This window comes from Echinops telfairi, unplaced genomic scaffold (genome assembly GCF_000313985.2).
Source record: "Echinops telfairi isolate 266 unplaced genomic scaffold, ASM31398v2 ScPeMD7_655;HRSCAF=1070, whole genome shotgun sequence".
Classification (NCBI taxonomy): domain Eukaryota; kingdom Metazoa; phylum Chordata; class Mammalia; order Afrosoricida; family Tenrecidae; genus Echinops; species Echinops telfairi.
The window spans coordinates 13547406-13563128 of NW_022104553.1; the positions used below are offsets into that span (position 1 = coordinate 13547406).

Here is a 15723-nt window from a genome sequence, read left to right on the forward strand (position 1 = left end):
ATCATCAAGAAGCAGATCCTGAAGCACCTGTCCCGGTGAGAGCGCCAGCGCGACCCCGGAGCCCGCCCGCCCGCCCTTTGCCCTTCCGACCCCGCTCCCTTGGGCCGAACTTGGGGTCCAGGCCTCCCGCTCTTCCCACTCGCCAGCCGGGGGCGGCCCCCGCCCAACTCGAGCCCGGACTGTCTCCTCGCTCCCGCCGACCCCGACCGTTGTCACCACTCTGTGCTTCCCGGGCCCTCGGGGACGGGGCGCTCCCGCCCCTCTCCTCCACCCCAACACCCCCTCTCAGATCTGGGGATCTCCTGGCCTGTTGCCCCCCACCTTCAGTTCCCTCCCGTCCCCTTGTGAATCTCCTGAGCCCTCGACCGGCCCTCCGAGGCCCCCACGGGTCCCACCCTCTGCTGCCCGGGCCCTCTCCCTGCCTCTGCACCCGACCCCGGGCCCCTGGGTTCCGGCCGGCCCTTCCTTGTACAGCTCGTGATCTGGTCATTTCCAACCTCTCCGTTTTCCGGGGATAACCGGAATCCCTTCATACCCCATTTTCCGCCCGGCTTTCCAACTCGGACGCTGGTGTTCTCCTTCCCGGGGACCCCCAGCTCCCGCTGGTCTCCGTCGGATTGCGTCACCCCTGAAAAGAGAGTCCCCTACCCAGCCCAGCCCTCGGATGTCCTTTCTCCCATCGCTGCTGCGTTCTCATTGCACAGACTAATTGGAGAAAGGTCATGAGGGGTGGGGATAAAGTTTCAGCGACCTTCCCTTTAAGGCCTGGAGGGGTTTTGACAGCCTGTGAACCGAACCCATGACTACTTGTGCTCTGCAGCCATTTATTAAATGATGTTCTGTCCCGAATCGGTTCGACGGTGGCCAACAAGAACAGCCAAGTAAATTGGGGGTGAGGCGGGATGACGAGTTTTGAGCTGTCATTGACCCCTGTTTCAGGTGACCCCAGATCCCTGTTGCTATGATTGGCATTTGCCAGAAAAAACAGCATTTCACTTGGTCCTCTTGTCCCAGACTGGGGCTGTTGAGTTAGCATGTTTCTCTCTCGGGAAGAGCATGATTCACCAATGATGAGTGCTTTTCAAGAGGTGGGACTAGCGTAGTGGCTATCCAACATGGAGCTACCAGGCCTTGCTTGCCTATCTCCCCGCCTCCTGCCACTGCATTCCCTTTTCTGTCTGACACGCCTGTCTCTTTACTGTTGCTTCGAGAGTAAATAGATTCAGGAACATCTTTTGGTTCATCTCAGTGTGAGAAAAAGCAGGTTGAAGTCTAGAGTTGGAAGGAATGTGCTTTTGAACCCTGTTCCGGGGGTTAATTTCCTGGTGTCCTTGTCTGGGTGGTATTCACCTGGGTATTCCGTGAGGCTAGCCTCTGGAAGGGCTACCGCTTGTGAAATGGAACAGAGAATTTAACTAGAGAAAACTCGATTAATTTGAGCTGACAGAGAATCACAGAATATTAGGGCATTAGGAATGACCTCACCGATCTCAGCCCGGTTATGGAGGCTGGACTCTCCTGCTTCCCGTTCTTGATCTGTAAAATGGGCATAGTCGTCTTACCTAGAGGGTAATTGTGAGGATCGAATGAGCCCGGCATAAAGTAAGTGCTCAATAAAATACGAGCTAATTTCTGGGTTCTAGCTTGTGTGAAAATTAGATGCGAGCCATAGATGTTTGCGTTATAAAAATTCACTTATGCAAACAGGCAATTCCTTCACATAACTTCATGGAGGGGTTTATAAACTTTTAAACCATTGGTTCCCAAACTTCTTTGGCCTACTGCCCCTCTTCAGAAAAACTAACTCTGCTTCCCTGGCAAAACTTTTGTACTGTAGCCTATAAAAATACAAACAAACTCTTTTCTGTCCAATAAAACAGAAACTGCAAAACAAAACAAAACAAACAAACTCACTGCCATCAAGTCAGTCCTGAATCACAGTGGCCTCCTATAGGTTTCCGAGAGTGTAACAGTTTTTTAAAAAAAATCATTTTATTGGGAGCTCATACAGCTCTTAACACAGTACATCCATCCATCAAGACTGTAACTGTTTACGGGAGCAGAAAACCCAGTCTTTTTCTCTCGGAGCACCCGGTGGTTTCCAACCGCTAACCTTGAGGATTTCAGCCCAACGTGTAACCTCTAACGCCACCTAGAATCCAGAATAAAGCGCAGCTTTCTACTTTTGCAGCCCCCGCCCCAGGGGGCAGTGTTGCCCACTTTGAGAAACACTGTTCTAAACCAATGCCTGAGCCCTTTAAGACATTCTTGGAACTAGTTAACCCCTGATCTCATTCAAACATCTGATATAAGACAAAAAATAGAAGCCTGAGAGGGTCAGAGCTTTGTCCAAATCACCTAGAAAAGTAAGGTAGTGGACCAGAACCCCAACTCTTAGCTCCTGGTCTGGTTATCGTCCCTTATTGTGGTAGATGCTGTTGAGTTGATTCTGACTCACAGGGACCCAGTGTGTGCAGAGTGCAAAGAACTGGGCACCATAGTTTCCAAGGTCGTGTCCTTGTGGAAGCAGACCACCAGGCCTGTCTTCTGAGGTGCTTTCTGGACCACCAACCTTTGGCTGCTAGTTGAGGGCTTAACCATTTATATCACCCAGGGACTCCTGTAGTCCACATATATTCTGTGTTATCTAGAGGAAAAAACTAAAAAAAATTGTTTTTTAAAGTTTATATTTTATGTGCTCTAGATGAAGAGGGAGGGTGTTTAAAGAAAGATTTTAACAGAGAAGGGCACACATTCACTGAGCCCTTGATAAAGTATCTTTGTGGGTCAAGTTGGAATCAGTATGACTGACGTAGGGGAGGTTTTTGATGACCTCAGTGTTGAGCCAGTGGTGGAGGAGGGAGAGGAGGAGAAGGACATTGTGTTGTCAGAGCGGCGAGTTAGGGTTCTCGGAAGAGGTGCTAGGCTATGAGTCGGGTTGGGGGGAAAGACTTGGGGAAGCTGCGTAATCGCACATGGGATCTGTGTTGCCGGATGGTCTCTGCCGCGTAGGCGGAACCCTGGCCTGTGGCTTGCCTAACCTGATGGACAGGAGAGAAGGGGTGGTATACCAAGTACAGGATAAATAAGCACTTGTGCTTGGTGATTACCTGTTGTTGATGGTTGCGGTGCCACTGGACCCGGAGGAGAGTGCCCTGCAGCAGGAGGCTATCCAGTGACCTTCATGTTAGGTCTCCCTTTGACCCTGACGGTTCAGGTACGAAAGTGGAGGGCCTCCTCCTTAGTTGTGTGGGACGCAAGGTTTGAGAGAGGGGTTCACATTGCGCTGGCAGAGAACGTGCTGTAGGCCAGGTGCCGATCTGGCCACTGGGGATTCTGCAGAGAACAGATGTAGATGTCTCTTCAGGGCTTGGATGACTGCTGCTAACTGCCAGTAGCTTCACTACACGGTTCTCATTGAAGTAGACCCAGGGGCGACACTTACTTACAAACAGTAAGTAATCATTCATTTTAAAAAAGTAACCACAATTGGTTTTCACTTAAGTGGCTTATTCTTGCTGTAGGTAACTAACTAATGATCTGTCCTTATAGAAGGGAGCTTCAAAAATGTGTGGAAAAAATGTTATTGTCTTTTTTTTTCCCCATGAATTTTTGAAGCCCCCTCATACAAGTGAGAAGAAATCTGACTGATTATAAAGTTAGTAAAAATGCTGTGGTTCATGGCGAGAGCATGCGCTCTGGGGCCAGACAAGGCCAAGTTCCCCTTCTGGGTCCACTCTTAATGAGCAGAGCAGCCCTTCTGAGCCTTAGTTTTCTCATCTGTGAGACAGGAAGAGTAAAATATACCTAGCAGATTTGTTGTGACAGTTGGGCATACAGACTTATTACAGTGCCTGATAGGTGAGTAGGTGTTTAATTAAGAGTAGCTACTTAATATGCAAGGAGCCGAGGTGGCACCGTGGTTAGGATCTCAAGCTGCTCATTGAAGGGCCAGCAGTTTGAACCCATCGCGCGTCTCTGAGGGAGAAAAGACCTGGCAGTTTGCTCCTGTAAAGATTTGCAGCCCAGGGAAGCCCGTGGCGTGGTTGTACCCTGTCCTGTGTGAGGTAGACATTCCACTCCACGCTGGATTGACTCTGGCACAGAACAACTTCGTATAGCCTGGGAAGTGAGGGATACACCACAGTATAGACGGCAGCAACCCAACTGGCGCTTGCAGAGACCCCCCGCGGGAGTCTTCCACGGGTCCTTGAAATGAGAAGCTGAATGATCTGCACCATGGGTAGTTAAAGACGCAAATTTCAGATGGGATTAAGAGGCACGGGAGATGGAGAGGCTGGCTGTTGAGCTCGGTGCCTCCCCTCATTCTACACCACGTGGAAGAGCCGGAACCGTCTTAGATCAGCAGGACCAGTCCGCAGTGTACAATGAGGAGCGTGAGGCTCCGAGAGGCTGACAGGCTTGTCCCTGGCCTGCTTCAGTGTCCCTTAGCTTCCAGGACATGTTCCTTTACACTAAACTTTTCAGCTGAATCTTCCTTGCCCAAAGAATTGGGTTGTGCATTAGAAAATGGCACAAAAATTAGTAACCATGATAATTAGTAATAAAATGGAAAACAATTAGTAATAGGACATTTCTATTAGTAGTAGAAAATCCAGCAATGGTCAAATCTTTTTTTTTTTTTTTGCTGTTGACATTTTTTTTTTCTTTTTTAACATTTTATTAGGGGCTCATACAACGCTGTTGACATTATTTTGTGTTGCCTCAGAATAAAGGGCTTTCATGTATAAGATTTAATTTTAAAAAACCCAAAAAAACAAAACTGTGTTAAGCACCTTACAAGTCTTGTGATGATTTAATCTTTGTGATAACCCGACGAGGTAGGTTTTAGCCCTACCAGTTTTCTAGCTGAAGAACTGAGCCACAGAACGGTTAGTTAAAAAATGTGCCCAAGTTGCAGCTAGAACGCAGCGGATGGAATTGAGATGTGAACAGAAGCACCCTGCTTTGGAGCGATGTCCTTTAACCCCTCGGCTGCCGCACCACTCCTCTCTTGAGTGTCTCTGAGGTGTGGAATAGTTTTTGTAATTGGGTCTCATCTACATTTTTCAATAATAAAAATGTATACCATCCCTAAAGAAAGGTGCTTATATCATAAACGCCAGCTTCCATGACCCCGAGACCAGATGATGGTGCCTGACTCCCTCAGCCAACTGCTCGGAAAAGGAGCACGTTAGCAGATCCTGCCTCGAGTGGAAGAAGAATGTGGAACAAATCCCCATATCTGAAGAGACCCTGCTTACTGATCGAAGAGAGAGGTGGGAGTCCTTGCCCTTCAGTCTGGAGTGGAACTTGCCTCTGCACTAGAATCATCAGTCCTTTCGGATCAGAAGGACAAGGCGCAGAGGCTGGGGAAAGGAGTAGGAATGGAAACAGGAGACACGGAGGAATCGGGGTGAGCGGCCGTTTGTGCAGTGAATTATTTAACATGTCTCTTTTAGCCACGTTCTCTGTTACTCTCACCTTTTCCCGATGGGTCTGGGTAGGAGCAGGTGGGAGCCGACATAGACTGCATTCAGTTGTGAGTGGTTGTTTATAGATAGAGTTCACTGTGATTGCAATTTTGCTGGGTATAAAATGAGCCATCTCAGAAGCAGGAAGGGAGGAATCTCACTACCAGCTGAGAGATAGTAACCTGGAGGAGAGTGTCCTTTGGAACTGCAAGATCCTTGTGTATTGGATCTCCTTGATCCAGGAAACAGCTGTGGCCCAGCAACAGAGAAGTAGAAGAAGAAGAGCAGCAGCAGCAGCAGAAGAAGAAGAAATCAAGCTAGATCATGGAATAGAGCAGTGAACCTCCCAGCCCACAGAGCAAGTAAAGCCGAGTGCCTTTGGGCAGGAGGCAGGCTTAGGGAGTAGGGCACATCCAGGCACTTCCTTGGGGTAGCTAGGTTTTCTAACCGTGGATCTAGAGCTGAATGCCTTCAGACTGAGACTTATGGCAGAGTGGCATGCCCTTTGAGTACTGTTGCCAATGCTAAGAAGTGCTTTGTAACATTGCAAACATCGGTTGTTTGTCGAAGAGACCAAAGCTAGGAAGAGGCTGTCCTGTCTAGATAAATGTATCCTGAGCATTTTTATCATGTTGAGTTCCTTAATGAATGCCATAATCGTGACTATTGTCTGTCCATAACAGATTATGGAGCCCTGCTGAAAAAAGAGCTGTGGGAGGGAGGGAGAGAGAGAAGGACAGGTGGTATCAGAATTGGTAGGAAAGTTGGAGGGGAGGGGAGAGCATGCTTGACCTTGGCCTCATAGAAATCGACCTTGGGAGATGTTGACGTGAAGTGTGATTTTCCTCCGAATTTGTGAAGCTGTTGGAGGTCAGACATCACCCCTTGTCATTCTTTTTTGACAGTGATGGTACATGGAAGGATTGCGATGGATGAGTTAAAGCAGAATGTGTATGAATTGTTGAATGTAAAACTGATGACCTGCTCTGTAAACCTTCCCCTAATTCCCAACAAAAGGTTATTTTTTTAAAAGGTGCATATACTGTACATGTCAGCTTTATGAATTTTCACAACTCAGCAGACCACGTCGCTAGCACCCGCAGTCAGAAATGGAGCCCCCTGTCCTTCGAGCCATTAGCTCTACCAAAGGATAAGTACTATCCTGATTTCTAACAGTGAGGTCGTTAGTTTATTGTGCCAACCTGGCCGATAAACACATGTGGGATTAATTGAAGGGCGGCGAGATAAATAGGCTCAGAGCGCCTCGCCCTTCTTGTCTCTTGCTCTTTGATCATCAGACCAGTGTGCGGCTGCCTTGCTTGTTCTTTTCCTCAATTTGCAAGCTACACTACCTGTGGGACACCTAACCTGTGGACTGTGTCCCTGTAATTTGAGGTTCCTTCAAGACCTGCTGGGCCACACCATTGGAATGTACATCTCTTGAGCCTGGGACTGTAAGACCCTGTCATCTGGCTGACTGTTGGTGACCTGCCTTGTTGTTTGCTGCCTGTGCCTGGATAGCCTGAATTGCTCTATAGAGGACTACCTGGCGGCCCTCAAGACTTGAAGGACTGCCAGTGTCTCACAACTGTCTCATGGGAGTGAGTTGCACTGAGCCATTTGTACTGCTTTATAATTTAATTAACTGTATTTCTTATGTTATATACCTATCTATATAAATTTATATATATATAAAATTATTAGCATTCTGGTTTTGTTTCTCTAGAGAACCCTGTCTAACAAACAGCAAAGTCGTTTTGTTGGCTTAGAGGTTTGTATTATAATGAGGATGGCCCAGTGGAAAGGGGGAAAGATGGGGAGAGGGGACAGTTATTGGGGTGGTGGTCTTCTAATGCGGACAGACATTCAGCAGCAACTGCAAAGCCAGCAGCATGGTCAGAGTCACTGTTTTCTTAGAGAGGGAAAGCTTTTCTGAGGATGTGAACTGCAGAAGTGAATCTTGGAAACTTCTGCATCCTGTGGGGAGCGTTTCCTGAAAAGACCTCTTTTCTATAATCAGGCCTTCACTCAGCCAAGACGACTCTTCAGTAATAAGAATTGTGCTTTTCCCCAAAGGGGAAAATGATTGCTCATCTTTTTAGGAGAAATGATAAGAAAGTAACCTAATCCCACAGTGTAGCTGTCCCTGTTGATATTTTTCATAGATATGATTAAAAAAAAAAAGTAGAAGCCTCCCTCCCACTCCTAGTTAGGTTCCTTAAAGACAATCACGGCTTTTTCTAGGGAAGAAAAGCATATTTGTATTTTATTGATTATTCATACACAAAACCATCATACTTTGCTACTCTGTACCTTGTTCTCGACACTTACACAAATATAACTTGATCAGTTTGTGTTTTATGTAAGTAAATCGTGTAGTATGTTTACATTTGTTTGTCTTCTTTAGCTCAATGTTGTGAGATAAATCCATAATGTTTCATCAAGTTGTAGATTTTCCATTGTTCCTGGGTACTATTCCATCATATGAATATACCAACATTTATTTATATATTTCACTGTTGATGGACACTTTAAGGCTATTATAGATAGTATTATTAGGTTAAATCCTAGTACATGTCCTTTGGAGAACAAATGTATTCATGCTTCTTTTGGAGATTTGCATAAGAGTGCTTAGCTTTAATATGTATTACCAAATAGCTTTATGTATGCGCTTAGCTTTAATATATATTGCCAAATAGTTTTCTAAAGTGGCACTACCAGTTACGCTCCTCCCAGAGTGTCTGAGCGCTCTGGTGGCTTCCTATCTGCCAGAACATGATAGTTAGTGTCCCTCTTTTCCATTGTAGCCATCATGGCAAGTATGTCTTGAAACTTTTTGGAAAACCAGAAGACCACTTTGTTTTGGCTGTTTGATTTAGATTTTTTTTTTAAACATTTTATTAGAGGCTCATACAACTGTTATCCCAATCCATACACACATCAATTGTGTAAAGCGTATTTGTCCATCATTTCTCAAAACATTTTCTCTCCATTTAAACCCCCGACATTAGGTCCTCATTTTTCTCCTCCCTCCCCGCTCCCCCCTCCCACATGAGCCCTTGATAGTTTATAAATGGGTATTTTGTCATATCTTGCCCTGTCCGACGTCTCCCTTCATCCACTTTTTGGTTGTCTGTCCCCCAGGGAGGAGGTCACACACAGTTCCATGTAATCGGTTCCCTCTTGATTTAGATTTTTTTATATATTTGTAGGAGCCCTGGTGATGTTGTGGGTTACACAAGGTCAGTAGTTCAAAAACAGAGGAGGCTTACTACTCCCATAAAGAGTTAGTTTCGGAAACCCACAGAGGCAGCTCTACCCTGCCGTACAGGATTGCTATGAGTTGGACTCGGCTGAATAGAAGTGAGTTTGTTTCGTTTATGTATTTGTAGGTTTTGATTACAAGCAACCTTGAAATCTTGGTTGAAGCCTTGATGTCTTCTCGATCCTTTTTACAGTAATGTTGAAATGAGAAGGTACAATGAAAATCATTAGGATTCTTTATCACCACTACGGAAAACCAAACTCGCTGCCGCTGAGTCGATTCCAACTCCTCCAGAGCTTTTCGGGCAGAGTGCAACTGTTCCCTAGCGTTTCCAAGACTGGAACCTTTGTAGAAGCAGACAGGCCATTGGAGCGACCAGTGGGTTTGAACTGCTGACCTTGTGGTTAGCAGCCCAGCACTGTGCCACCAGAACCTCATAGTACTTTTTGCTTGGAGTGGTGGGATGCCTGGCTCTCTGCCAACACTCATTAAGAGAAAAGGGGCATGTTCTCCAGGCAGTTGAGTGTTTGTTAAGTGTATGTTCTCAGGACGACCCTGACATATGGCTCATGCTGCTCTGTAATCTTAGCACCTACTGGCACAGCGTTTCATTCCTAGTGAAGAAACTGAAGTTTGAATTATATAGCATTTCCATAACAGTCTTTGCACAGGCCTCGGCGTGATTCCCTTTTATAGTAAAACAGTGTTTTGTGCCTTAAAAAGTGACCTTGCGAGGCAATTCCGTTTCCAAAGCAGTACTGTAGTCTGTAAAATGCTGGCGTACAGCAACTTGTTGTGTGGTTCACAATAATGCCAGTTATCTGCTTTGAAAAATTACTTAAGAGGTATGGGGGTGTCGCAGAAAGTGCCCGGGCTTTGTAAACGTATTCCTTTTGTTAATCCAGGTCCTGGTTCTTGGTGCTACACCCCCGTGCCTCTCACCTAATCTTGCAAAGCAGGTGGTTTTCATCATTGTGCAGCATACAGCAAGCTGTTGCGTGTCGGATGTTTAGACTACAAAACCCCTTTGAAATGTTTAGTTCTGGGTGAAAACACAGAAATCACATTGAAGAGTACAGATGTATACCTTTTGGATTCCCCTCTTCCCAGCGTATTCTTGGTGTTCTCAAAGCTTCCATGTTTCCCTGTCTGTAAAGTGGGGCTGATGATGTGCAGTTGCGGGTTTGGGAATCAGAAAGCAGTCAAGGGAGCTTCAAAAGCTGGTGGGAAAGTTGCTTTATTTTTTCACTTCATGTGTCTACGAACTTCTTGAAGCCCCATTGCATGTGCAAGTGCCTGGCACAGAGGTAGTATTTAATAAATAGTGACTTATTTACTGTCGCTGATCAGAGTTGATTAAGAAAAACTGCCGTGAATTTCTGGGAATAGCATTTTCCAGCATCTTCAATGCTGTGTTTAACTCATCCAGCTTTGCCTGCAGAAGAATTCTGTTTCTTAACCTTCTAATATAGGGAGGTGGAGATGAATATCTTCTTGTTGACGCTTGTGGAGGGGAACTCAAAGCTGTCCCTGTTTGTCATCTTTTTCATTCCTGGACAGAGTAGCAAAGAAGGCAACTTTGACCTCAACACAGAAGAAAAATAGCTAAAACATACCACTATGCTAGGTGCTTAGTGTAGCATCGAGGAAGATAGCAGAATCATATACTACAGTCGTAGAGTGGAAAATGTGTTAGCAGTCACTTAGGGACCTTCACCTAGTTAAGAATCCACTTGAATACCAGTCTGTGAGGATGGAATTGAACATTGAAAAGAAACATTATTTTCATGATAGCTCAGTTCCCTACACTCACCGGAGTGTATCGACAGCAGGGCTTGTGTTCCTTGTGACTGGTTTTCTTTTAAAGTCTGAATTGTGAATTAGGTGGCGGTTTACAGAGCAGGTCAGATTTCCATTCAACAATTTATACACCTTTTGTTTTAACTGTCCATTGCGACCCCTTCAGTGTACCATCACGTCTTCCCTATGTTTCCTGTTTCCATTTCTCCTCCTTTCCTAACCCGTTTAACCTTGTCCTTGGATAAACGCTGCCTTTTTGAGCTGTGAGAGTTATTTTAATGCAGCGGTTGAACTCATTTCCAGCCTTGAATGGCCACTGAGGGCCATCGTCTTGCGGTTCCAAGTCTCTATCCACCCCATACTCCTGGTCTCTTTTGTGAGGTTTGGGTTCTGTTCCATTTCCCTCTCCACCCTCTCCAGGACCCTCTAGTGCAACAGTTCTCAACCTGTGGGTTGTGACCCCTTTGGGGGTCAAGTGACCGATTCATAACAGTAGCAAAATGACAGTGATGAAGTAGCAACGAAAATAACTTTATGGTTGAGAGGTCAACCCAACATGAGGAACTGTAGTAAAGGGCCTCGGCATTAGGAAGGTTGAGAACCATTGCTCTAGTCAGTGTGACCTTTTTCAGAGCAGTTGTGGGTAGTGGCCAGGCGCATCTACCTCTACTCTTGTGCATGTGCCTTCTGATTTTCATCGCTCTTCTTTCCCCTGGACGGGGGACCAATAATTGTACTCTGGATGGCTGCTTAAGACATAAGAAATGCCAGTTGCTACTCCCCGAAGTAGGGTGTAGAACAGCAGTTCTCACCCTGTGGGTCGCGATCTCTTTGGGGGTCGGATGACCCTTTCACAGGGGTCGCCCGATTTATAACAGCAAAATGACAGTTATGAAGTAGCAACAAAAGTAATTTCATGGTTGGGGGTTCACCACATCATGAGGAACTGTATGAAAGGGTCGCGGCATTAGGAAGGTTGAGAACCGCTGGTGTAGAATGTTAGCTGCTTTAGAAATCAGAGTTTGGGTGGATGAAGCGGGCGTGGGAGAAGATGTGTGGAGTGTAAGTGCACCGCTGAACCACGGGGAAGGAACCTTAGACCTGGAGAGTGGAAGGGGGCAGAAAGTCAAGGGGGGATCCACTTTAGCCAGTAACCTTAAGGGACCTTTGATCTTTGTGGTGGGAAAGCAAGCACTTGCTACTGGTGCCGATGAAAAACCACCACCACCACAATAGTTGCCATCAAGTTGCTTCTGAATCCTATCAGCCCTCGAGGCTGAGTGTTGACTGTCCACGAGTCTACAGAAACAGACTGCCGTCGCGTTCTCCCAATGAGCAAATGGGCTCCTGCTTGCCCACCTTTCGGTCAGCAGCCAAGCACTTAACCACTGTGCTATCAGGGCTCCTGACAGATAGTAACCACTTCCCGGTGGTTATTAGTAGAACTGACTGCTACCTAGAGTAAAGGGGAAAACTGAAATGTGAAAACAATGTGTGGTGGTCATTCTGTCAAAGCATGTGCAGTTTGTACCTACTTACCACAAAAGTAAGAGCTAGATAGATGATCAAATATTTAGGTATGCTATAAAATATTTGTTGGATTGGCTTTGTTGTTTTATTTGCCAATAGCAGTTCTCTTGACTTGTGTGTCAATCTTTATAGTGCGTTGGTTATGTAGTTTGGCTGTGAGCCCATCACGAAAAATCTGAGCTAACATGGGAAGATACCAGTGTATTTGAGTCGGTATTTATAGAATTGTCAGGTTGCCAAAGTTTATTCTAAGTTTGAAATTTGGAATGTGTGGTTCAGCCAAAACAGTATTATAAGTTATGAGTAAACCCCAAAGCCAAACCCACTGCCGTTGAGTTGATTCCAACTCATAGTGACCCTAGACCGAGTTTCTGAGCCTGTACATCTTTGTACGAAGCAGACAGCTTCATTTTTCCCTCCAAGTGGCTTGTTGGATTGAACTGCTGACCTTCAGGTTAACAGCCAAACACTTAGGCCCCAACACCAACAGGGGCTCCTTTAAATGCTGAGTAGACTCCAAAATGAGCCCCCAAAGCCATGGTAGATGCGCTCTACGTAATCCAGGCTCTCTAGACAAGAGTTCTGGTTCTTGGTTGTCTGGGCGCCATTTGAAGGAGGGGGTGAAAAAGGAGAAGCGTGTTTGCTTTCTCTCCTGGGGCAAGGCCCTCTGGACCAGTGTGTCCCAGCAAGGACTGTGCTGGTCGTGATGGTGCCAGGGACACTGACATCCTACCGTCTGCAGAGCCGTCCAGCACAAGGAACCATCTCTTGTCCCTTTTGACCTTTGATTGTCTGTTAGATCTCTACAGAGGCGACTTCTCTGTCGAGGGTATATGCGCATAGGATCCATGTTCACCTAGAAAGCAAAACACTGCACAGCTGAAATACACAGTGAATGTTCCCGGGTTGCAGTGGTCAGAAAGGGACGTTTATACCTCATTCTGTTTGAAGCTTTTCCAAAAGTTCATCTTGGCGGTGCCACGTGTGGTACCAGAGTCACCTGACTGACAAACTCCTATGTGCCCCTTTGCACCTGTACTGGTAGTCGTTAGAGTTGGGGTGATTCTCGGGGGGAGGGGGGGAAGGCGGGGGTGGGGTGGGGGTGCAAGCATCTGACTGACTGTACACAGTCTTCCCATGTAGTGGGGCTGGGGCTTTTATTCACATATTAACATGCAAGTACTTTCTTTTTTTATTTTTATTTATTGTTTTGCATGTACTTTCATTTTAAATTATTTTCCTCTTATAGTGTACTTTGGACACTGTATTTGATTGTTTTTGCAATTGTGGAAGTAGGTTATCTATAAACTTTAGTATTGCTCGTAAAAGAGGCATTAGAAAACATGGTATTTTAAGAAGAGATAATTGAGTTTGCTCCCATTGAAAACCACTGAGCCCAATTTTTCAGGCAGCTGAACTTTGCCCTTGGCTGTCTGGGTCTTCCTCCATGGTGTCTTCTTTCTGCTCCCTCCCAGATCTCTGTTTTCAGGCCCCTCCGGCACCAACTCTGCCTAAGCTATGACCAGAGCCTGCACCTCCAGGCTTGCAAATGTTCAGTGCTCCCCGCAGTTTCTGTCCACGGACTTCAATGCTTTGAGTCTTACGTTGTTAACTTAGTCAAGGGGAAAAGTTGAGAACATGTTTTGGGAAGGAGTGCCTCCAAATTGATTTAGGAAAAACAATCCCCAAACAGTTCGAACCCAGAACACGTGCCACAGCTTCTCGTACAGTTACAGCCTCGGATCCACACGCTTTGGCCGGTCTGGTTTGTTTTTGGTTTTCCCAAGATGGTTTTTGTCGCAGTGGCAGGAGGATCGGTACAGCAGTTTGTGGTGTGTATGAGTCGTTTGAAAGTTGGGGCGTTTCAATATTCAGAAACTCCAGATAAGAATGTACAGTAAATTCAACAAAGCCAACTGCCTCCAGTTATCTGCCCTACATGCTTCCCCCGACAGTGCTGAAATATGAATTTCCCTTTTCTAAGAAAATTGTGTGTGTGTGTGTGTGTGTTTTAACCTGTGTGAAAATAGTACAGTTTAGGAACACATTTCGTTTGAGACAGTGTCCTCACCGAGGTGAGTATGAAATCGGAGGCCTGGCAATCATGTTGTAGAATTTCCTGTTCTTTGGGGACCTCACTGTTCCCTTCCTTTCAAGTGGCGTTGCCTCTGGTTCCTTAGTTCTTTGAGCCCAGCTGAGCGGTTCCTCAGGTAGGTTTGTTGCAAGATGACTGGATACACAACTGCAGATACAGCTCAGCCATTCTCAGATGTCTGGGACAGTGGGTTCAGGGATGTTAGCCTTTCCCGAAGTTGGACCCTGGGTTACTTTTGAGGCGTTTGTTCCTGACACCATTCCTTCAGAAGTCTTTCATCAAATTGTATCTACACTGTGTGCTAGGCCCCAGAGGCGTCCAAATGAATGAGACAGGAGCTTGTCCATAGAGTCCCTGGGTGATGCAAACAATTAATGCACTTGACTGCTAACTGCAAAGTTGGTGGTTCCAGGCCACTGTGAAAGCCACAGAAGAAAGACCTGGCAGTCGGCTAACTCCTGAAAAACCAGCCATGGACAACCCCAGGGAGCGTAGTTCTACTCTGACACACTCGAGGTCGCCATTGATTAGAATCGACTTGACAGCACCTTGTTCGGGGACTGCTTATAGAAAAACACAAGACTAGTAAACAAGAAACCCAACAAAGCATTACAAAAGGTCTGTCTGTGGAGCCCACTCTACAAGCAGTCAAGGGCAAGGAGGTGATGCAGGCAGAGGGAGCTGCATGAGCAATCTGTTATCCAGTTAAGAAGCAACAAGGATTTGCTTACTAGTTCTGTGTCACTGGAATGTAGGCTCTGGGTGTGGAACGGAGGCGGGAAGGAGATCAGAAGGGAAGAGGGGCTAGATGATGAGGCCTTGTGTGCTGCTTCATTCAGGTACTGCTCAGCTGGCCCTTGGTCTCCTTTGGCACCTGCTCTTGCCCTGCAGCGACTGGAGTCTCCAAGTGGGGGCACCTGTGTTGACTTCTATAGACTCTTGTTCAGGCTGGCAGGTCTGGGGGCAGACTGCTTGGTTTTGAATCTGAGCTCTATTACCAGTTCAGTGACCTTGAGCAAGTTATTTAACCTTCCTATGCATCAGTTTTCTAATCTGAAAATGGAGGTAATGGGAGGCTTTCACATCTTGGGATCATTGACAGAATTAAATAAACATTCGGTCACAAAGTAAGCAGTCATGAAATGTTAGGGCCTTCTTATTGTTTGTGTTAATTGTGCATAACGTAACTTACCATTTTAAGATGTGAGATACGGTGGCATCAAGTCCATGCAGTCTTGTGTAACCATACCACTGTTTCCAAAACTTCTATCACCCGCAACGGAAACTCATTAAGCCGTGACTCCATGGTCTTCCCACTAACCACAAATCTGCTTTCTGGTTTTTTTTTTATATTGTTTTATAAGGGGCTCATACAACTCTTATCATAATCCATCATACATCGATTGTGTAAAGCACATTTGTACATTCATTGCCCTCATCATTCTCAAAACATTTGCTCTTCACCTAAGCCCCTGGCATCAGCTCCTCATTTTTCCCCTCCCTCCCCGCTCCCCCTTCCCTCATGAACCCTTGATAATTTATAAATTATTATTTTTGTC

At 46.0% G+C, this 15723-nt stretch overlaps 1 protein-coding gene across 1 annotated transcript in view; it reads left to right on the plus strand.

Annotated features, from left to right (window-relative positions):
* Positions 1 to 15723, plus strand: part of UHRF1BP1 (UHRF1 binding protein 1) — a gene marked incomplete at its 5' end in the record, with an annotated part of 87687 nt that continues 71964 nt past the window's right edge. Inside the window, one exon of the mRNA XM_004717243.2 lies at positions 1 to 35. Coding sequence (XP_004717300.2) covers positions 1 to 35 — 35 coding nt within the window. The remainder of the gene's footprint in view (positions 36 to 15723) is intronic.